The sequence below is a fragment of the Hemicordylus capensis genome, chromosome 1 (assembly GCF_027244095.1).
Source record: "Hemicordylus capensis ecotype Gifberg chromosome 1, rHemCap1.1.pri, whole genome shotgun sequence".
NCBI classification, from domain to species: domain Eukaryota; kingdom Metazoa; phylum Chordata; class Lepidosauria; order Squamata; family Cordylidae; genus Hemicordylus; species Hemicordylus capensis.
Genome location: NC_069657.1, coordinates 77,914,739 through 77,939,438, shown reverse-complemented (window position 1 = coordinate 77,939,438; position 24,700 = coordinate 77,914,739). Strand labels below are relative to the sequence as shown.

General features: G+C 45.5%; 1 protein-coding gene across 1 annotated transcript in view; it reads right to left on the bottom strand.

Annotated features, from left to right (window-relative positions):
• Positions 1-5,654: 5,654 nt before the first annotated feature.
• Positions 5,655-24,700, bottom strand: part of LOC128340022 (uncharacterized) — a 100,228-nt gene continuing 81,182 nt past the window's right edge. The window contains exon 5 of the mRNA XM_053284627.1: positions 5,655-14,100. Coding sequence (XP_053140602.1) covers positions 14,008-14,100 — 93 coding nt within the window. The 3' untranslated portion in view covers positions 5,655-14,007. The remainder of the gene's footprint in view (positions 14,101-24,700) is intronic.

Genomic DNA, 24,700 nt, shown 5'->3' with positions numbered 1-24,700 from the left:
ATCATAACACCAAACTTTCTACTAATGTTTTAGTTCAAAAGTTACAACCAGCTGAAATGGAGGTGACCATGTGGCGATAGACAAAGAAAGGTCCACACCCACACATGTATGTCGCTTGATGTAGTGGTTCACATATGCATGCCAATCATCGTTTGACTACCCAGCATGTGATGATTTGCTTCTGAATGTGCACATTCTGTCATTGAAAACCATGCCATTTAAATAATGCAAGATGATAGGCCTCTTCAGACTAGGGCTATAATAGACTCTTCAAGATTATTTACATTGGCAAGTGTACAGGTGTGTCTGTACACATATACATGTTTTTGTATGTATGACTGAACACACATTCATTTTTGAGGTGTTTAATTCCCCTCAAATGCAAGGTACCGATAGGAAGTGTGCTGCTGTGCAGGCACTGAACATAACGTGTGTGAATAGCTGTATGTGCATACAGAAAGGTACACGGATTTGTATGTGCCATAAACATAGTATGTGAATAGGGCTGATGTTAAAGCTCCATCTGAGGTGGCAGTCTGACAGAGGGAGACTTCCCTTTCATTGTGGCTTTGGAACAAGGTCTTGTTTGGCATTTGGCATTCATTAGAGAAGTGATGTGCCCCTCCTTCTGCACTTACAGCTCATTGGGTTGATGGCTGTTCAAGTACCAGACCTTAAGGCTCCTTAAGAACTCCGAAGCAATCCACTCTGGATGAGTGGAGACGCAGAACGGTCCCTCCACAAGGCACCCTATCGTGTCATAACACCTGACAACGGGAAAGAGCATGAACAAGCACACAGAAGATGGCTTCTGGGGCGGGGGTTATTTGAAAGCAGTGGCTCTTTAAACAGACTGAGAAAAAGCATCTATTTATCGGTGGGCAAATGGTGGAATTTTTAACCTTAGGCAGCTGTTAAGACTCCTTTGTGTGTCCTCCTGATGCTTGTAGAGAGGGAAAACAGTGGCAGCACCACTGCTGCCTGAGGGATAAATAAAAGGGAGCCTGGTACATGATATGATATGTGTAGAGAGGTTAACAGACTCTTCAAAAGGGCACCAAGAGGCAGGTTCCTCTGCAATGTGCAAGTTGGGATTCCAAGTGAAACCCCGGCAGAGTTTCCAAAAAATATGGGTGGTACCTCGTGGATGCCATTGCAAACATTAACCATTAAGACACTTTTATAAATGGGCTGAGGCTCGTTTGCATCTTGATGGAAAGATTTCTGAAGAGGAAAAAGAGGAGGGGGGGGAGAAACAGAATCTGGCTGAAGTAACAGCCATTTAAAGTAAGTGTGAAAGAGGACACATCTGGGTGCTTGATCCAAATATTCCTTTTCAGTGAAGCCCAAGTAAATTCATCACAGACCATCTAAGCTTATTGAGACTGACAGAATGGAAACATGTCCCTTTCTGAAGCCTATCCATAAGGTCATTCACCTGACTTGTGAGTGGGGCAGAGAGGGAAGGCAGGAGTGGTCCTACCTTCCCCTCAGGTGATCTTTTGTTCTTCTTTGGGACACTAGGAGCACCCACCCACATAAGCCATGCTGCTCCCAGCAATGTGGTGTTCTGGAGGCTGGGGGAACACAGCCTAGCCTCCAGATATCTCTCACCGCACAAGCACAGTGCATTCGGGGATTACCCTACAAACTGGGCGCTCTAGGCGCCCTGTAAGAATGTGCACAAAACTGGTTTGCCTGGTTCCATTCGAATCTGAACCGGATTTGAACCAGACCAGGCATGTTTTATTTTGGCAGCCCCCGAACAGAGCGTGGTTCAGTTCAAATTAGAACCAGATTGAACCTGGTTTGAGTGCAGGTATGATCAATGTTTCATTTTTCTAAAATGACTTACCGCCCGGCGAAGGCAGCAGTGGTCTTGGTGTGTGTGTGCTGCAGCAGCCACATGGGAGGGTCTCCAGCATCTCCCCCTCAGTCTGTCTGGGGCTGTTTTGACCCTCTGTGAGCACACAGTGGCCATTTAGTTTGGTCCAATCTTGGACCGAACTGAGTCTGGTTCAGCTTGAGGTCGAACCACTCTAACCAAGCCAGTTTGAGTGCAAACTGGTTTTAATTAGAACTGGTTTGCACATCCCTTGCACTCTGCCTGCAACCCAAGCAGACTTGGGGACCCTTCTACCTGGGTAAAAGCCTAGGGGGGGAAACCCTGGGCTACCTGGTGGGGCAGTGCTGGGATAAGCTTTGATCCCAGCACTTCACACGAGCAACTAGTAGGGCTGCACAAGCCTGGGAAGGGCTGAAAATGTGGACAGCCTTTGTGTCCAGCAGGAATCCCTAGGCAAGCAAGACATTTGATGGTTGTGAAGGACATCTTGCAAAGGCCTCATAGGCAAGGCTTCAGAAGCTACAGAAGGGTGAACAGGGCTTCCAGTAGCCTGGAGACAGAACCTCAGTTTCCTGCATCCAAAACTACCATTTTTATGGCATCCTGTGCACTGGGAATCACATATAGTTTTGGAGTAGGGCTGGCGTGTGTCTGCTGTGAAGCATTTCTAGGGCTGGCCAGCAGCAATAATCAAGGGACCTGGACTTGGAATGAAATCCTGTGTTTGATCCACTTAGGGTTGTAAGTGCTCAACTAGCTCCAGGGTCTTATACCTTGATATGCAGAGCTATGCATGCTTTGTGCTTTAAATACACACACACACACACACACACACACACACACACACACGGTATGGCCCATATAAATTAGGCACATTTGTTTACTTTGCATAATGTATGCTGGAGATGCAGCTGCAGTTCAATGGCAAAGCATCAGCTATGCATGCCAAAGGTCTCTGGGTATTCAAGAGAACGCTTCTTTGCTATGAACCACACCGCCCATTGAGATCATCTGGAGAGGTTTGTCTGTAGTTGCCACCGGCTCGTCTGGTGGCTACTTGGGGACGGGCCTTCTCCATTGCTGCCCTGAGACTTTGGAATACACTTCCTGCTGAAACAAGAGCCTCTCCATCTCTTACAACTTTTAAAAAGGCAGTCAAGATGCATTTGTTCACCCAGGCTTTTAATTAGATATTGGTTTATTTGTGTTTTAATTGTGTTTTAATAGTTTTAACATTTTAAATTTTAGTTGTTGAAATGTTTTAATCTTTTTATTGGTTGTTTTTATTGTTTTGTTGTAAACCACCCAGAGAACTTGTGTTTTGGGCGGTATAAAAATGTGTTAAATAAATCATCATAATCATCACCATCTCTGGCATCTCCAGGTAGAGCTGAGAAAGACCACTCTAAAGAAAGTCAGTGAAGACCAAGGGCAGGCTTTGGGTAGCCTGGGAGCTACTGGTAGCTACCAGACTTATCTGAAGTAGCTTTCCAGGCTTTGGGGTTCCCTTCCCTTCCCTCCAGTACTGCAAATCCAATTGGCTGGTTGAATGGGGCTGGGGGGTGGGATGGCCATGCTCTCTCTCTCTCTCTCTCTCTTGCGCCCCTCCTGCCTTGCAGCAAAATTCTCCTGGAATTCAGAGGTTTTGATGTTATAACCCCTTATTGCATTGTCTGTAAGTTGCCAAAGTTTTGGCAAAAAAAAAAGGAGGCTCCTGGAAGCCTTCGGTCTGCCCACTTCTGGTGTAGTCAGTGCTGAGCTAGATGGACTAATGGCAGTATAAGGCATCTTCATTTGTTCATATATGTTTTTTCTAGGTATAGGAATAGCAAAGAGCTCTACTTTCGGTTTCCAAGTTCCTGGAAATCTTGTTCAACCCTATCAATGCCCTGGCTTTTGACACTTGACCAGGAGCTTTTTCAGATGGCAACTATGCGACTTTACTTTGGGAGGGTGTGTGTGTCCACATATTGGCCAGATTTACCATGAAGTCTACTCTGTGCGATATTTCAGAGAGAACTTCACACATGATTTGGGTTTTACCCTCCCTATTGGAACCTAGCCTGATCTATGTACAAGGTAAAAAAATCCTCTTTTGTGTCAGAGTATCCATTATTTGCAACAAAGCCACACAGTAAACCCATGATAAACCCGCTGTCTTAAAAGTCTCTAGGCATTGCCTGTGTACATCCGCAAGCGTTTTTTTAGCCTTAAGAACTAGAAACTTTAAAGATGTGTCTGTTCAGAAAAGCAGACTCTTCTGCTGTGAACAGCACTTGGGAAGTTTATTTTGCACTTCTTTCTTCTCCTTTTCAATGCATTTACACCACCACCACCCTTTACTAAGCTGCCCTTTATTCCATTTGTTCAACAAAAGATAGTCTGTTAAGCCACTGAATTACTCTCAGAGAAATGTCTCTGGGAGCCATTATCACCAGCTGGTAACTGCTGCTGGATGATGGTCTCATCCTTTAAAGTACATATTTTCTTTTGCACATATAGCACAGAACAGTATATTATGCATAATAAGATAACAAAGACTGAATGTGGACTGGATGCAGGAATTTAGAGGATGTCATGCTAATCCTGTGCTTCTTTTAAATTGCCTCAGTCTTGAAGGATGTCTTCATATTAATTTGGAGGTCTTCACTTTCTTACTTTTCAAGAGACAAGGATCAATTTTTCACATTAATTGCAGTTCCAAGTGGGAGCTACTTATGATTTGTACTTCAGCTGAGCATAGCATTGCTTTTGGGGGCGAGATCTATGGTTCATCTAGAGCAGGCCTGCTCAACTTTGCCCCCCCCCAGCTGTTTTTAGACTACAACTCCCCAGCCACAGTGGCCAATAGAGACTGATTATTGGAGTTGTAGGCCAATATCTGGTTGAGCAGCTGTGATCTAGAGTGAAACCCTATGCACATTTATTAAGAAGCCCATCCCAATGAATTCAGCAGAACTTATTGCCAAGTAAGTGTGCATGGGTTGGCTGCTCTAGGCAAGAAAGAAAAATGTTGACTACGGAGCTGGCCCCAGGATCCCTTAGGCAACGTTTGCCCCCCACCCCCAGCTGAGAAGTGCAGAGCCCTAGCTTGAACTTGAGCCATGCAATCTGCTCATTCTCCAGAATAGAAACAAGTTCAGGACAGTAAAGAGAGCAAAGCAAGGCCAGGCAAGGTTGGCTTTGCTTGCTTGTTATTTCTCCCCTGTGCCCCCACCCCCACTCGCCTTCTGGGGCGGAGAGTGAACAGCACAGCAACATGTCAGTGGTTGCTTGGAGAGGGAGGCATGTAGCACCCCTCCCCAAGAATTGGTACCCTTGACGACCTCCTAGGTCTGCCCAGTGGATGGGCTGGCCCAGGTTGATTAAACACAATGTCAAGTGCCTCAGGATAGGCATTCATTCATTCCATTCATCATGCATTTTGACCATTGCTGGTAGAATCACCAGAAGTCACTAGTAGTTCAGTGCCATTTGTACAGCTAGCAGCACCTAGTAAAATATAAAACAGTTGTTTATAGAACAATTAGGAAACGAATCTTGAAAATGAGCGTATCATTCAAATGAATAAATGGAATGCCCTTCATTCATTCTCTGTGGCAGGGAAAAACCATTCCAGTTCCATGGGAGAAGACTGCACTACATTTACACAAACAAGAACCCAGAGAAATATGCTGGAACTCATCAACCACATGAGATAACATTCAACAAAAAATATTTAAGAACCATAAGAGAATATGTCAACTACATGATTTTAAGTTACAATCATGGACCCAGTGTGGAATACAAAGAAGCAAAACAATCTCTATTGACTGGGTTCCTTTAGCCACATTTATTATTATTATTATTATTATTATTATTATTAATTCGATTTCTATACCGCCCTTCCAAAAATGGCTCAGGACGGTTTACAAAGAGAGATAACAAACAAATAAGATGGCTCCCTGTCCCCAAAGGGCTCACATTCTAAAAAGAAACATAAGACACACACCAGCAACAGTCACTGGAAGTACTGTGCTGGGGGTGGATAGGGCCAGTTATTCTCCCCCTGCTAGCTAAAGAGAATCACCACAGTGAAAGGTGCCTCTTTGTCCAGTTAACACCCAACCATTAGTTGCTTGATTGGGTGTCGTTTAAACTCATCTAAGTGACAGCTTAATTTGCCCTGCACGGTCATCAAGTAAACGTCATCCTCTGAAACAGAGCTATGCAATCACTTTTCCTTATGAACAAATGATTGACTCAAACATCTTCTGGAAAATCTCTGTTCCAGACAACACTGAAGCTGTATCCTAGTTCCAGGAAGGTCTCATGTGCTGCCTGTTCTATAGAAAAGCTTCTAAACCAATCTGGGTCATAATGTGAAGACTAATATCGCCAAATGCTATGATTACAGTTTTCTATGTTTAGTATGCTCCCACATGTACAGTTAGTGAATCTCCACATCTTGAGCACTTTTCAGGGCACTAAATCAGCCTGGGAGTACTCCTGGACCCAGGCCTCACCCTGGTATCTCAGGTGGAGGCCATGCCCAGGAGTGCTTTCTATCAGTTTCGGCTGATTCAACAGCTGTGCCCATTCCTTGAAGAGGATGACCTCAAAACAGTGGTGCATCAGCTGGTAACCTCCCGGCTTGACAATGCGCCCTACGTGGGGCTGCCTTTGTATGTAGTCCAGAAACTTCAGTTAGTTCAGAATGCGGCAGCCAGGTTGGTCTCTGGGGCAACCTGGGGAGACCATATTTTGCATGTTTTGAAACAGTTACACAGGCTGCCAATATGTTTCCAGGCAAAATACAAAGTGGTGGTTATTATCTTTAAAGCCATGAATGGCTTAGGTCCGAGTTATCTTAGAGAGCACCTTCTTCTGCATGATCCCCACCGCACGTTAAGGTCATCTGAGGAGGTCTGTCTCCAGTTACCACCGGTTCATGTGGTGGTGACTCAGAGGCGGGCCTTCTCTGTAGCTGCTCCTGGGCTGTGGAATGCACTCCCGGCAGAAATTCGCAATCTGAATTCTTTATTGCCTTCAGGAGAACCCTTAAAACCTATCTGTTTGTCCTGGCCTTTCAGGGTTTTTAATTAGTTTTAATTGTTTTAATGCTGTAACCTGCTTTTCAGAGGTTTTTTAATTGTTCTGATCATTTAATTGTTTTTTATGATGTTTTAATTGTTAGTTGATGTTTTATATTGTTTATATTTCTGTTTTAACTGTTATTGGTTTTAATGGTTTTGTTTTCAATTGAAAACTGCCCTAAGCCATTTTGGAAGGGCGGTATAAAAATCGAATAAATAAATAAATAATAATAAATAAATCATTGTTCCCACACATGGTGGCTTTACTGTGTTACCATGGATAAGTGAACTGTAATCTAGACCTGTGCACCACTCCTTGGAATATATAGCTCTATGATCTACGGGGGGCTGGGGCTAGACTGTAACAGCAACCACAATTGTAATTAAATATTATTTATACACACACACACACACACACACACACACACACACACACACAGAAGAATAAATCAAAACTAGGAAAAATTGGCCCTTACTCAGTATCTTCTCATAATGAAGTGTTCAGAGTCTTATCAATGAGGGAATTAGTGAGAAAGAATGGAAAATAGGAGCGTACAAGGCCCATCCCTAAATCCTAGAAATTGGATGGCCAAAAAGAGGATTATTTTCCCTTCAGGACCTTTAGAGTCCTGAAGCAGGGCAACATTTATTAGGTGCGTTTCCCCTCAGCCAATAGTAATATTGTGATGGGATTAAAAACAAACAATACCACAGCACTAGGGCAATGTCTTTTTTCCTCTGAGCTGCTCTTTTTTCTTGGCCTTTCTATCTGGCTACGTGGTCATGGAAAAGGGCTGTGCAAGCAGTCGAGAGTGATCTGGAGAGAGTCCCCTTTCCTTCCACAATGTCCCAAATATACCCAAGTGCTGGAGTTATGCTGTCTCAGTTCCTCAGTCTGACTCAAACACTTCCATCAGCAATGCAGAACTACAGAAGCTATTCCCTTCTCAGCTGACCTCAGGAAAATGTGGAGCTGAATTAATATGGAATAGGCACAAAGGAACCTGAGCTTTACAGAAAAGAAATCACCCAGCATAATAAAAGAAATGGGTCTGAGTTACTTGTTTGGTGACAGAGTGAATTGTTTAAAATATTTCTTGAGTCCCCCCCCCCGCCCCCATACATAATCTTTCTTGTTAACTCAGTGAGCATAGTGACATTTTATTAACAAAGGCTTTCTCTCTCCAAAAGATTAATTTGTAATTAAAATATTTATTGTGGCATAGTCAAAAATTTGTTACTTTTGGATAGAACTTTGGGGGCAAGGAGAGAGGAGTGAATTAATATTTGTCATTTGAATATTTTGAAGTTATTATTTACATCCAAGAAGGCTTCAAAAACTTAACTCCCCAACTTTGATTTTCCCCCTCCTCAAATGTAAAGAGAGCAAGTGTGATATAATGGTTACAGTGTTGGACTAGGGCTGGGGAGACCAAATTCAAACCTCTATTCAGCGATGAAACTCACTGAGTGGCTCTGGGCCAGTCACTTCTCTCTCAGCCTAACCTACCCCATAGGTTTGTTCTGAGGATAAAAAGATAACTATGTAAGGATCCTCTGGGATCCCTGGAGGAGCAGTGGGATAGAAAAGTATAAATAAATAAATATATCGAAACAAACAAGGACTTGTGGTTAAATCATTTCCACTTATGGTAAATAGATATCTAAATTTATCTAGGTTGATGATGTTGAAATGCTTCATATATTCTAATTGTTTTATACTTTATTTTATATTGGTGTATTGTTCCTGATTTTACATAAAATGCCTCATGTGTCCTTGGAAAGGTGGAATCTAAATGTTTTAAACCAACATTTACATGGTGGTTTCAGTCCAGCTGTACATGACACTGAAAAAGACAGATCATTGAAACTGGGTGGGAGAACGCATCTAGATTTAAAACAAAAACAAAAACGGGGGAGTAGTTGGCAGGTAATGTACATTTACAATCTTGCTCTATTTCTCCTCTGCAGGATTCTTTTAGTATTTCCTAGAAATTCTTAAGTCAGTTCTATTTTAAAAGCAAGGGCAAAGGATTGAAGGGAAGGAGGCTTCCTTTCCTATAGTTCCAACATAAACAGCACAGTGATGCCTGAAACAGAGTGCAATATTGCATAGTGATATTAATAATATTGCACTGTGATGGTGCAATAGAGTGCAAGACTCTTGTACCTTTAAGAGTGTGTGGAGAAGGCAATGCTGGCTGGAAGAGCTTCTCTCACATTTGCAGTACTGTGACATGCCACGTGATTGCATCTCTCTCTAATTCCTTGTTGTACTGAACCATTACAATGCATTTGAGCCCTGGCCTCTATTGCACCTGGTCACTCTTGTCTCCACTTTCAGGCGGTCTGAAACCAGCTGTTCTTAGAAGAACAAAGCATCCATTATAACATCCCAGCACACAAAATGGTAGAAGAGTTCTGAGACACAACCCTGTCACCCTAAGCCGAGTCCTGTCACCCTAACTGCTCTAAAGGTGTTCTAAGGTGCTTCTGTTTGCAGGTGCTGCTAGTGGCATAGCCACCATTGCTGAGGACATGCAATACACTCGGGCCATGATTACTGCCTCTCCTGGCCCCAGGGTGCTCTCTCCAACCTTCACAGTCTCTCTGCTGCCACCATGCTTACTGTGCTGCTCACTCCAACTCTGCACTTATCTCACGGAGAACAGGCAAACCCTTTAAGTAGGCCTATTCTTGCTGGCAGCAGTGCAAGGACAGCCTGGCAAGTGGGTGATGAGCAAAGGAGGGGCAGGTGAGGGGCTGAAGTTCATATTTTGCACCTCCAACCTTGCTATGCCACTAGATGCTGCCATATTTATAAAGCAAGTGACTGCTATCGCTGCTGTTCCAAAAGGACATGGGACAACACTAATGCCACAGAAGCAAAGTAAGGCACTCACAAATTCCAATTTAAAGTAAAACTCCAACACACTTAAAGTTCTGATTTCACTGCACAAGCCTGTGACCCAGACACTAATATCTGGTTTTAGGTCTACAGTGAGTCACTTGGAGGACAAGTGAACTGTTCTACCTGTATGACTTTCAGATTTTAAAAGAAAAACCGAGCAAGTGGATGTTCAGCTACAGCTTACAAGTCAAGACTGCTTCTCACATTGGTTTACAAGGAATTGTAAAGTGTATCTGCAATTAGGAACTCAGTATTCCCAACCTGCATGGAAACTGTATAAGTATTTGCTTCTCCCCATTACATCTGCATATGGCACCGCTCCAATACAGGTAGATATGTTGGGACACCTCTACAATATAGAAACATGTGTGGCATCTCTACAATGCAGGTGCACACTTCCCTTACTTGGGAATATGCTCTCATTTAGAAAAAAAATCACATAATGCCAGCTGAAGGCATTCCGAACCTCTCAGGAGAAATGTCTCAATTATTTAGTTTCCCCATAGTCTCTTTCTTCCAAATCTGGATTATTTTTTATTATTTTTACAAGAAATACAGGGGACTGAACCTATTTCAGTAAAGATTCTAGAACTAGTGGATCCATAGTGTCCCTGTATCCTTGCCTGAACAAAGCCTAATGAAAAATTATTGGATAAGGGCCCTTTTTTTTGGTAGTCAGCCAAAATATCTGCCATGCCAGAAGCAAGACAAGAGGCTTTTCACAATGTAAGTCTCAAAAATATCAAAATTTGTAGCTCAGTAACTAAAGATCCTTGGGGATTTCCAATCAGCCATATGCTTGGAGAGATCTCTAGGGTAATAACAAAAAAAATCCCCAGAGATTTTGCTTTTTGTGAGCAAAGAGCTACACTGACAGAGGCAGTCTTCAGAAAAAGTGTCCTTAAAGGGGATGCTATCTATTAACTCTCCCAAGATTTCTTTCTCCTGCTACGATAGAGTTTTTACTCCCTAGGCTCACAGTAATTACGTGTTACGGTCTGCCAAGCTAGATTTCTCAAAGGCCCAAGGTAAAGCTGCCAACAGGGTTTTAAACCTTTAAATTTGAGATTGCATTTGTAATTAAAACATTGTTCCTAGCAAATGCTTCATGCATAGGATGAATTTACTCAAATTGGCATGTACGCTTCCAAGCAATGATCCATATGACTCTCTAATGAAAGACTGAAGGAAACACCCTCTCTGTGCCTGAAGTAATATGCATTATATAAAGCAAAGTTTTCTCCAATAGAATAATACAAACAAATGCCAAGAGTAACAACTAATGGAGAAAGATTCGCTTCCAGTTTATGCTAACATGTAGCCCATACCTAAGTATGTTTACTCAGAAACAAGCCCCATTGTTTTCAATGGGGCTTACTCCCTGGTAAATGTACATGGGATGGAGTGGTAAGGCATCAGAGTGGAAGTCAAACAGATTTCCCAGGGCAGGGAGTTCCACAACCTATGAACCACCAACAAGGCACTCTCCTGTGTTGGCTGGATATTGAGAAGGGCTTCTTCTGATTACCTTAGTCAATGTGTAGATTCATGCAAGAACTGGTGGTCCTTTTAAACAGCAAGATCCTAAACCCAGTAGGGCCTTAACGATCACAATAAGGACTTTGAATTGGATCCATAGATCAGAATCCATCATAGTGGATACAATAATGCAGTTTAATGCTCCAGTCAGAATGCATGCTTTCTGTTGAGCTGAAGTTTCTAAACAGTTTTCAAAGACAGCCCTACACAGAGTGTGGCAGTAACCCAGTCACAAGAACATACATAACTGTGGCCAGGAAGGATGTGCGAGCCAGCTCAGGCGGTCCAAGTTCGAACTGGACTGGCCCTTGTTCTAAAAGAATAATGGGCCGGTTCAGGGATATACTTGTAAAGGGGAATCCGGTGAGGCCCACAACCAGTTCGGCCAGACCCAGGACTGGACTTGGTCAGCTCAAATCCGGTCTGGATTCTAACTAGCAAAAACAGTTCTGTGCACATCCCTAGTGGACAGATCCATTCTCTTCAAGGAGAGCTGCAGCTGGCATATCAGTCTCAGCTATGCAAATGTACTCCTTGCCACAACCACCATGCAACTATCCAAGCACATTTCTCAAACTACGAATCCAGTTCTTCAAGGGGAGTGCAACCCATCAAAAACAGGTTGAACCACTATCCATTGCACAAATAGCAAACCACATGGGAGCCTCTTCTATTGTGTGTGTTTGTGTTTGAGAGCGAGCAAGATTGCAATCATATAAGCAGAGCAAATCCTATAGGTCTTTCCCACTCAATCAAGATCCTGCAAGAATAAAGGATGCCAACTGGCTGTAAATCCACAAAATTAGCACCATTGTCATGGCTGAAATATTCATGTCACATAGAATATCACCAGGGAGAGGACAACTACCATACAGGTTGATGTGAATGTTGAAGGGGCTACATATATCAGGGGATTATTGTACAGACAGTAAAAAAGGTTAGTAGCAGATGACTTACAGGACATCAAAGAGAAGCCTGTTACTGTGTTGACCTAAGCAGGAAATGGAACTTGGACCCTTGGACAGCTACCTCTGCTTAGATGATGTGAAATGAAAACCTTTCTTCAGAATTCCAAGGTGGGGATCAGCACCATGATAGTCTTCACTATTTCCCCTGAACTGGAATGCTCCATGTTCCATGTGCTTGTGTGTGTGTCTTTCTCTCTGTGTGTAATGCTTTTGTTTGCTTGATTTCTATAAATGGAATATAAATATTTTTAAATAAATACAACTTCCAAATATTAATACAAGAAAAACACTGGATACCATGTGGACATGAACAAACAGGAATAACTTTTGAAAGGAAGCCAGTCACAGCCTCCCAAAATCCACACACACACACACACACACACACACACACACACACACACCATGATCAAATACTGTCAGGAAGTGCTGCACCTCAAAATGTTGTGGGTTTTTGTGCAGGGAAAAGCTGCCACTAGAAACAACAAACTGAAGAAGAGAATCAGACCACTGCAAAACCAAACACATGGCAGATGGAATAAGTGGTTATGGGCCAATGTAGCTATTGTGGCTTCAAGAACTTGTATTTAGCTTCAACCCACAACTGAGGCTAGTAGGACAAGCATCTCCTTGGGCACTGCTTGACTATAGCATCTCATAAGATGTTTCTGTGTAAAAGAAGGCCACCTATGGAGAGATGCAGGCCTTTAAGGGGCTGTGATGGGGCTGGCAGGTTAGAACCTAAGAACTTTCCTGTTCTTAGCTAGCTGGTTTGAAGTAGCCTCAAGAAGAGCAATCAAAGATCTATTAGGCTTCCTGTGCCATGGCTAAGTGGTAATGCACATGTTTTGTATGCAAAAGATCCCAGGTTCAGTTCTTGAGATTTCCAATTAAAGCATCTCAGTAGAAAGATTGGGAAAGATGTGCCTGAGACCCCTAGTATTGACTGTCTGCTCTGAGTTCTTGCCATTTAGACAACACAAAGCTACATAGATTAAAGTTCTAACTTGATACAAGGCTGCTTCATACTTCCTGCTGGACCAAAAAGTGCTTTCTTTAGAAGAAAATTAAGAATTCCATCACAAAAGGAGTAATTCCCAATTTGTTGAGGAAAGAAATGTGGCCTACATCAAAGCACCCCTACTGGTCACCACTGTGGCCCAAACTGCTCTCCTCAGCACATAAAGAAAGAGCTTGTGTTGGAGCCTTGCACACTCCTTGTTCCTCCTAACTCTGCTTAGAAACTTCCTGTGATGCAGAGACTCACACCCCTTTAGTCCTCCTTGGATTAATTGCTAACACAACACCTTGCTACAATCTGGTTACCATTTTGATGGATCTGTTAACAGATTAAAACCTGGAATGTTCTTAGATATCAACCCATCTTTCAATATTGACTTGAAGCAGTTATAGAAACACCAGTAAAAGACTCCAGTGTTCTTGGCTAAAAATGTCTGACCATTGCAATAAGTATGTATAGTGTATTGATTATCACTGGGAAACACACTTCAATATCTTTATTTACAAGGCTTGTCGTTAACCATGACAGCAGCTCAAAACAGTTATTTCCTTGCTGGAGTTAACGACTGTTTCACCCATCCTCTGGAGGGGGCGAGGTCGGGGGAGGCAGTTCTGAAATAATGCACACGAAAGAGAATGAAGTCAGGGTGTCTAACGCTGCTGATCTTGAACAGTCTTGGAATCTTCCCAGGGACGGGGCCCTCTGATGTTCTTCCACTCATCAAAGGCAGCACCTTTCAACTTCTGTAGGGAAAAACCAACAGAAAAATAAATATATATAAACCGGAAAATGCTGTCATAAACAAAATTCTTCAGGATGTTCCTTTGGAATTAGGTCAAATAAGATTTTTAGAGGGAAAGAATCAGAAAATATCCAGAGGTCAGTTCAAAGGAAGCTGTAACTTAGAGCAAGCATGGTCATAACCACTCCTCTCTACCTAAACAATTAGTGGGGTACTGCAGACTAGAGGGACAAGCTAGGATCCGCTGAGTTTAATCTGACTTTCAAAAGGTTACCTGGCACCAACATTTGGTTTTATCTTACTTCAGCTTCTGGGAGAGATGGAATGTACATGAGAAACAAGAACCAGCACCCCTTCTCCTCCTGTTGCCAATAGCAGCTTCGCCTTTGGACTGACTCTGAACAGGTACCATAAAACAAAAACAAAGGGGCAAAAAAGCACAACACCTCTAAACAAAACTGCTGTGTTTGGAAGCAGGAGGGATATGTGCAAAAGCACACCCATTTGTTGGAGAATGTTCTTCATGAGCGTGGCCCACTGACCACATTTAAAATTGGTAATGTGACCTCCAGAAAAATCAAGTTTTCCAACCCAAATCTGATAATTCCTCACTAGAGGGTAGGGGAAGGGGCTAAATGTTTCATTAGCTATGTTTTTTTTAAATACTTGTCAGTATACAGAAGCTAGAGCTGAGCAGGCAAGACTTTCTGAAATTTAGGTCACAGTCATATCACACAGCACAATATATTGTGGCATAGCCTAATTCTGTTTTTCTTCCCTCCTCTCCAAGGAAAGGCGAGAGAAGAGGAGGAGAGTCTTAGATAGCAATATAAAATTGCACAATTTATTCTGAGCACAGGATTGAGAGGGGGGGAGAGGGGAAATACTGAACAGATCCTAAATAGGATAATCTTCTGATTTTAAAGCAGGGAAAGATACAGGCGCACAGATTCAGCACAGGAAGTGGGTGGGTGGGAAGGATTCTGCCTCAACTGGAGTCTTGATGGAATAACGGATGGAATTATTTTCGGAAGAGATGCAGGACCTTCCACATTCTGACAGCCTGGCCTCACATTCCCAGAATGTTCTGACATCGCCCACCCCCAGCATGCTGCAGTCTTCCAAGTATTCAAGGCCAGGCCTAGTGCAGGCTGGTGATGTATCCCAGGTCTGGAACCGAGATGAAAAGTCTGAGGAAATGTGCAAAAGAGAGAAGTGCTACTTTGTACAATGTGTGACACACATCGATAGTATGTTCAACACAGGCAATTAGCAGAAGTAAGGAAATGTCTTTGCATGGCATCCTAACACAGCACTGCATTTTCTCTAAAGTTTCTGTATTTTTCTCCGATGCCAAAGAGGACTCTCTTTATAACAAAGCCAGCTGTATAAACTGGGTGGAGATAATGGAAGAGATGAGAAATTCACTTAATTCCTGCTGGGAGTGCAATTCTCTTGCAATTCCATTTTAGCAGTTATACATGTCATGTTGGTTTAAGAGAGCAGTCAACGGAAACTCCCTCCACAATGCCCTGCCTTCTGGTCTTCCCTTATGGGCCAAACACTACAAGATATCATGAACTGGAACCATCATCAGTGGTAAAAGCGGAAAATACAATGCGTGAGAAATTAAGAAAAGCTAAATTCAATGTAATAAATGCTGAGACCTAGAAAATCACAGGCACCTAAGCAAATGAAATGTTGGCACTAGAAGGTTGGAAATACCTATTCAGCTTCATAGAAGACAACACACCTAAAATAGTAAAATTTCATGTCTGGCATATTTTTCCAGACATGAAAAAAGATGGGCATATAAGTAGCCCACTTAATGAATATGAAGTGGATAGAGAAAGGTCAATAACGTATCTCAGTTTTACTAAAACACAGGGCAGATGTATAGTGGAGATTTCTCCCTGCTGTCCTACACATTGACTAAAAGAATATGCACAGCTAGGCAGAACCCCAACTACTTCTGGACCAATTCTCAAAGCAGTACACTAGTACAAATGCCACCAAAGTGAACAGTGACTGTTGGAAAGGAAGCTCAATGAGGATTAGAGCATAAACAATCCTTGGTGCTGAGATTATCCCACCCAGCAGGCACAGTGTCTGCCACCACGGGGCCTACGATACTGAATAGTGTCACCAGGCACCGCAATAGGTTGAAACATTACAAAAAATCTGGTATAAATTGTTAAAAGGGAACAGATGCAGCATACACTCATTAATTTGAGCCACCTAATGGCACAGTGGGGAAATGCTTGACTAACAAGCAGAAGGTTGCCGGTTCGAATCCCCGCTGGTACTATATCGGGCAGCAGCGATATAGGAAGATGCTGAAAGGCATCATCTCATACTGAGCGGGAGGAGGCAATGGTAAACCCCTCCTGTATTCTACCAAAAGAAAACCACAGGGCTCTGTGGGCGCCAGGAGTCAAAATCGACTTGATGGCACACTTTACACTCAATTTGAACACACGCATACATAAGAGAGGTGTTCAAAATGTCATGTACAGCCGAGATGTGCACAACTGAGGATTTTAAAAGCTGCAAATAATATCCAGCGGAAACATGCATGGATTGGGACCAACACAATCAACTGTCTATTCCAGCTATAAGCTGCCTTCTATAGCCAATCTGCTCAGGGTCCCCAATGATTCCTTTAAAATGACTACCTCAAGTCACCACTCATCTGGTTTAGTCAATGTATACGCCCAAAGCAGAAGGCTTTTGTTATCCCCATTACCAACTCCAATTTTGATCTTGATGCAAAAAGAAAAACAGCTGCTGTTTCTTGTTTTGTATTGCTGGGCCAGTGGCTGAGAAAGGTTAATTTCTTCAGAACTGTAAAATGTCCACTCCTGCAAGTTTCTATCCAGCTGACATCCTCCCTTGGGTGGGCAGATTCCTTACAGGTCAGGCCTCCAAGTTTGGTTGGTTGGTTCTTGCTTAACGAAGATAGAAGAAATTTGTCTAGTGCCGTTTCTCCTGCCAATGTGTCAACACAGCTCATGAAGAGAAACCACTTAAAACAAACCAGGCCTATTCAAATACAAAGAATATTTATTTATTTTTTCAACACTTTTCAACAAAAGTTCCTAAAGCAGTTTACATAGATAGATGGCTCACTGCCCCCAAAGGGCTCACAGTCTAAAAAAGAAACACAAGATAGACACCAGCAACAGCCACTGGAGGGATGCTATGCTGGGGATGGACAGGGCCAGTTGCTCTCCTCCTGCTAAATAAAGAGAATCACCACTTTAAAAAGGTGCCTCTTTGCTCAGTTATCAGGGGATCATGCTAACACAACCATTTGGGGGTGGGTTTGAGGGTCAGGGAGCTCCTACTGTAGTTGCAGCAGGCAGTCAGAACCTTTGTTTGAGTATGCAAACCCAAGGAACACACGAATAAGCCCAGGCAAGGCCTCCATTGCTAAAATCAGGAGCTGAAAACATAAAATGTCCTCAAAAGGCCTCCCCAGCATGCTTTGCACTGCCTGTGGACTGGAAAGTCTCATGACATCAGGAGCTGCCATATGATTGGCCAAAGGATCAAGAGGCAGACCTAGTCCTGCTGAAGCTGCTAGGGATGTGCACGGTCCGGAGAAGTCCGGACCGGCACCGAAGGGGGGCCTTGTTTTTAGGGCGGGGAGGGCTTGCTTAGCCCTCCCGCCTCCTTGCCCCCGCCAGCGCCCGTATTGTACAGTATAGGGGCGCTGGAAACCAGCCGCCCCCCCCCCCCCGCCGCCGCGGCCGCGGCGAAATAACCCCTAAAACCAGCCAGCCCTCCCTCCCTCCCAGCTAGCTGCCCGCCCGCCCGCCCACCCACTCACCCAGTCGCTCACCCGGTCGCTGGATAAAAAGCGAGAGGAGCTCCGGCACAGAGCTCCTCTCGCTTGGAAGGCCTCCAGCAGAATGGTGGCTTGCGCGCGCGCGCGCATGCGCGTGCCGCAAACCACACCGTTCTCCGGAGGCCCGGTCTACCCGCCGGGAAAGGGCCGGGTAGACCGGGCCTCCGATCGCTGGGTAGACCGGGCCTCCGGCGATCGGAGGCCCGGTCTACCCAGCGATCGGAGGCCCGGTCTACCCGGCCCTTTCCCGGCAGGTAGACCGGGCCTCCGGAGAACGGCGTGGTTTGTGGCGCGCGCAAGCCACCATTCTGCTGGAGGCCTTCCAAGCGAGAGGAGCTCTGTGCCGGAGCTCCTCTCGCTTTTTATCCAGCGACCGGGTGAGCGACTGGGTGAGTGGATGGGCGGGCGGGCGGGCAGCTAGCTGGGAGGGAGGGAGGGCTGGCTGGTTTTAGGGGTTATTTCGCCGCCGCGGCGGCGGCGGGGGGGGGGCGGCTGGTTTCCAGCGCCCCTATACTGTACAATACGGGCGCTGGCGGGGGCAAGGAGGCGGGAGGGCTAAGCAAGCCCTCCCCGCCCTTAAAGTCATACCCCCCACCCGGACCCGAACCAGGCAGGGCCGGACCGGTCCAGCAGTTCGGCCATTCTTTGGAATGGCTGCCGGACCGGTTCGGGCACACCACTAGAAGCTGCTGCACAGATTGTGTACTTTGTAGAGTGGCACATCGATGGTCAGCAGCCCCTGTAGGCACAGCTCTCTATTGTTTCCAGGGCTGTTTCCTGTGTAGAAAAGGTGAATGTGTTCACACAACTAGAAGAGGAAGTTAGGAGGGCTCTCTTTTCCTCTTACCTTAGTTAAGACCAGGGTAGAGTATCTGGGTTACTCTGGTTTGAGAAACCTGGGCTGAAGGGATTTTTATGAATTCACACTAGCATTAAAATGTGGGTAGCCCAGCTTTTAAACTGCTTTTGATGACTTTGTGTGAACCAACCTACTGACTCTTCTTAGTACATGTTGAGCTCTTTCTCACGATCAGTGAGAAAGGGCTCGAGGGAGAGTGGAGAGGAAGGCTGCTTACACTTACTTCCCCACAGACGATTCCTCTTCTCTCCCTGGGTGGGCGGATTGCCTGTCCACACGATTGCCAGCAGCCGCTGGCAGCACAGAGGATCGGGGCTTGGATGCTTCGTCACAGCCCCCGGAACTCCCATAATGCACTGCATAAGTGTGTGTGCATTTTGGGGATTCCCTCAATGCTGGCCAGTAGCCCCACAGTTTCCCAGCCCTAGCTGTAAGCAGCCAGGGCTAGCAGACAATTAAAATAATGGGGCTGAGAGAGTGCTAGCTCTCATCCCCATTTAAGAGGGTGGCTGGCTTGGTGGGTTTGCTGCCAAGGCGCCACCAGGATCAGGCGCGATCCCAGCAGTTCTCACAAGCGGGCAAGAATGGGCTTGGCTTTGTTGGCTAGGTTTTGTTTGCCCGTGAGAACAGCCTCATTCTCTTGTTCAGGCTAAGAAATTTCTTTTTAATATGCCCATCAAACTGATTGCCTAAAATGCAAAGTTGCAGAGTTTTATGACCAATAGAAGTCCAGGGCTTATAATGGTAGAATACTGAAACAAATTCTCATCTTAACTAATAATAGGCGTGCTAGGGGAATGAGGAACAGCTATAGGGTTGCTGGTGCCATTTTAGAGTTTGTATGGCCCAGGCATGTGAAGCAGATCAATGAATGAGATTGCTCTCATATTTAACAGATGTTTTCAAAACTCTTTTGATTCAGGGTAGAGAAGATTGAATTGGTTATTTAATAAGTCAGATTAAAGTGGACTGGAGAGCAGTCAGGAGGAGAATGAATCCATTCTAGATCAATTCATTTAACAGATGGAGGCAACAGGCAGAAGAATGGATGAACTGATAATGTTTTTGAGACAATATGAGTACTTGCATTTGCAAATATAAAACACAGGTTTACCCCTAACAGTCAAAGAGTTGCTCACCCCAGTTAACAGCAACATGGCCCTTCACCAACATAGCCAATCCAGTGTTTGCAAGGATACAGGGGTATTCTTCCCCCTGCCTCACCCCAAATCTCCACAATATTTCACAGTCCCCGTTTGAGTCACACCTATTTCATACCTAGCTATACAACATGCACATTTGTTTGGGAAACAAATAATCTCTATACAATGAAAACACAATATAAGTTCCCGAGAGTCCCATGAGTTTAGTTTCTTGAATGGTCACAGATCCACCACAAAATACAAACAAGTAACAAAAACACCAAACCACAGGCCAAGAGTAGCATGAATTGGAACGGACAGAGATAAGCAATGGCCTGACAGTATACTTGACAGAACTGTCACTTTGGGGAAGAGCCTGTGAAAGCTTCCGAGACAGGTGAGTATCTAGCAGAGGCAAGGCTCAAGTACCAAGGGCACCCTGGATCCAGCTGGTTCCCTCCAGCATCATCCTAAAGTGGGTTAGAGTAACTGTTCAAGATAGCAAAATATTGCTAAGCAGAAACAACTCTGCCCAGCTAGACTCTAGGCTATTTTGTACTTTGCAAGCCAACACAGAGACAGCACACAAAGTGTTGGTGCTTCACAGTGGAATACACCCACCATCTCCATTTAAACACATACAAGTTTCCCCACTGCCAGTTATAACTAAGCAGGAAGGAGCACACTGAATCAACCTCCATTCAAAACTGAGGGCTCAAGTATTAATGAAAGGCAAGGGCTGTCATCTTGACTAACATAGTATGGATGTGCCAGGAAGAAGCATCCACCTCGCTACCAGAGCATGCAAGTGCAGGAGGAGTGATTTTAACTGATTTCCCCTGCCTTTGGAGGATGAAGTAATGCAGGCTGTGCGGCCTTCAGGGACATATTTTTGGGAAACACAGAGCATTTCTGACGGCAGGGGAAATCAGCAAAAATCTTCTCCACCTGGCACTCCAGTAGCGGGGAAGAGGCCTGCTGCATTAGGGGCAGCCTCCTGCTACAGGCTTGATGTCAGTCAGGGTTTTGTTGTCTCCACCTCAGGTTTCCAGAAACCTATGGCAATTTTTTCCCATGATACAGTCTTTCAAAGGCAACACTGCTAGACAGAGTTTCTTTCTGAAATGTGTTGATTCACACATTTGCAGGCTCTGACAGAATGACTGGAAAGAGAGAGTCAGTGCTATTCCCAAGACAGAATCTGGGCATACCCCAGAGTCCAATAAGCTTAGAGTTAAAGCTGCCACCTACCTCAGTGAAAGAGGGAGGAAAAGAGTAGAATAGGTTGCTTTTATTTTCCTTAGAATTTTTGCAGCTTTCCAATTATTTTTCTTATGGGGAAACTCATGCAAATATAAACTATTACTGAAACACAACATTAAGGTTATTTTGATATTTCAAAGTGTGATGCTTGGGACCTGCTTAAGCACGTTGTTTGCTAGAATGTGCTGAGAAAGCTATGAAGCAGGCAAGGAAAAATGAGGGCCAGGGCAAGCAGCATGTTAAAATGGGTGTGGGTGAGGCACAACACATTTCTTTGTTCCTCAACACATTTCCCCTCAGTAATAAATAAAACAAATAGCTATTAACACTTCAGTACCCACACAGACACACAAGAGAGAGACAGCGAGGAGCAGAAACCAGGTTAAGGCAGTCCAGCCTGGTTCCTGCTCGTGTGCTGTAATGGGAGCTGTGCGGCTACTGGCACAAAGCCTCCTTAAATGCCCCCCGCCCCGGTTAAAAAAGGTTAGTGGAGCGTGCGCTCCACTAACCCCATTTTTTTGGTTGTGTGTCGCGGCTCCGCACTGACTCACAAGTAGATCTATGACCGGGAGGCTACAACAAACCTCCTGGTATCTGGGGGCTTCCCAGAATGTCCCGTGCACTCGTGTGGGGTATTCTGGGACTTCTGGGGACTGGGAGGAGGACCCGATCCCCGCTGCCCCGACCGGCTCCATGACTGAGCCAGTAATCATGTGGGTGGCTGTTCTGGCCACTCAGGGTGAGCTGCCTGCTCGTGTGCAGGGAGAGCAGGTCAAGCCTGCTCTCCCCATAAAACCCTTTATGGCTCTCCACACTGCTCATGTGGAGAGCCTCAGTGTGGTACAGTGATAAAGTGTTGGGCTTGGATGTGGAAAAACAAGGTTCAGATCCCCGTTCATGGATGAAGCTCGTTGGTTGGCCTTATTTATTTATTTAATATATTTTCATACCGCTCATTAACAAAGTCTCTAGGCAGTTTGCAATTAAAAAAACAAAACCAGAGAGAGAGAGAGAGAGAGAGAGAGAGAGAGAGAGAGAGAGAGAGAGAGAGAATGAGAACTGGGTCCAGAAGTACTTCCAAACTGTGAATCAGTTTGTAGGGATGTGCATAAAACCGGTTCTCCCGGTTCGGTTCGGGTCCGAACCGGGTCCGGACCGGACCGGGGTGGTTCGGTTTTGGTTTTGCCAGACCACCCCCCCGGTCCGGTTCGGTTTTGAACCGGTTCGGATCCGAACCGAACCGGTTCGGATCACAAAAAGTGGCTGGTTTTGAAGGGGACATTGTGTTCTACCTGCCACCCAAATTTCAAGTCGATTGGACCTTCCTCTGATTTTTTACAAATTTTTTTCAAAAAATAAATTTTTGCCCATAACTCACAATGTGGAGCCCTTAGGGGCAAAAAAGCTGGGGTGGGTGGTAGCCACCCATGGGTGTCCTCCACCCCAAAAATCCCAAGGCAATTGGTGGCTCCTAGTATTATTGGTGAATTTCTGAAGAAATTTTTTTTCCCCATTGGCTAGAATGGGGGTTCGGGGCTGCCCCAGACCCACCTCTGTGGGGTGGCAGCACCCCCAAAGTGGGTCCGGGGCCATGGCAAAAATGCCCTCAGTCCCTCCCAGCAATCCCCGTAGAGATAGGAGTGATGGTTCTGTTGTTTTTCTGAGGTATTCTGAGTGTAGATTCTATGATAGCTTATGAGATTTCCAATGAGACACCATGAATCCACTCTCATTTGCTATCACAGAATCCACACTCACTCAGAACACCTCAGAAAAACAACAGAACCATCACTCCTATCTCTACGGGGATTGCTGGGAGGGACTGAGGGCATTTTTGCCATGGCCCCGGACCCACTTTGGCGGTGCTGCCACCCCACAGAGGCGGGTCTGGGGCAGCCCCGAACCCCCATTCTAGCCAATGGAAAAAAAATTTTTCTTCAGAAATTCACCAATAATACTAGGAGCAACCCAACAATTGCCACCCCATCTTTTTGGCCCCTCTCTCTGGGCGCCCTAACACGTAACACCTAGTCAGTCCATCTTAATGCCTACCTACTACCACCACTCCTATCCAAGCAAGTAAGAGGAGGACACTCAGAGAGACAACACCCACTCTCTGATCTAACAAAAAGGCCACTGCTGTGCTGCCTGCCAGCACAGCAGCAGCAGCGGAGCAGCACACTAAGCACAAGAGCAGCACACACAGAGAAGAAGCAGGAGGCGGAGCAGCAGAGCAGCAGACCTGCCGCTCTGCATGATGGGTGACGTGATGCCCAAAGGAACCACCGCCTCACTCAGTGCCTGCCACTGACTAGGCCCGACAGACAGAAGCCAGCCAACCTGCTCTGCTCTGCTCTGATGCTCCCCATGGATGATGCACACACACCCTACATCTGCATCCCAATGACCAGACCAGACCAGACCAAGTGCGCAGAGTCAGCACAGGCCAGCAGCCACCAGCCCAGCAACAACAACAGCTACTACTGCTACCACCACAACCAGTGTTGCCGCTACAATAACATTCCCAGTCCAGTCACGCGCGCCACAGCCTGAGCCTAGCACACAGCCAACAGCTGCTGCCAGCCAGTGCCTGGCAAGCCCAGCCAACATGAGGAGGAGAGAGCTAACAAGTAGACGGCGCACGCACATCACCAACCCATCACGACGGCGCAACTGCAAGGGGAGAGGGCACAATTACAGGCAGGAGGAGGAGGAGGAGGAGGAGGAGGAGGCGGGCGAGGCAATCCTAGCACAGATTTGAAAGTTTAAAATCCACCAGGACATCTTCTAGAATCTAGACTTCTGTTTTTTCTACCACCAGCTGTAGTGTCTAGTTAGTCAGTGTGCTGTGCAGCTGAGCTGAGCTGAGCTGAGCTGCATGTGAGGAAGGGTGATTGTAGCTAGTTCTTTAGTTTCAGCAGACTGAGCATTGAGCATGGGCAGTGGCCTTGGGAAGCAACACAATTACACGACACTCACCTGCTGCTGCTGGTTCTAGAAGTTGCCTCTTCTCGTCTTCACCTCTTCGTGTGTGTGTGTGTGTGTGTGCAGTGAGTGCATGCCTTTTGCCTTGCTGGAAAGAAATGCTTCTCTGGTCCACCACCACATATCTGCTCAAGGACACAGAGGCCCAAGGCAGAGGTGGTGGCACCAGTGTGAGTGCATGTGTGCTGGTGGTGTTTGCCACCACAGGTGTTTTGTGTGTGTATGTGTGCGCTGCTAGCTAGGAGGGGGGAGGGAGGCAGGGAGGGAGGCTGGGAGGCAGGGGGGAGGAAAGGGGAGGGGGAGAGGGATGTAGAGGGGATTGAAGGGGGGAGGGTCCGGCTCAGAGTTGGTCAGCCACATATTTGTGCACACACGTGCTCACGTGTGTGCTTCGGTGGGAGAGACCAGACTCTCATCATCTGCCAGACCGGGGTTGGGGGCAGGTGAGGCGGTGGTGGGCTGGAAGGGAGGGAGGATGGAAGGTGGTGAAGAGGAAGGGGAG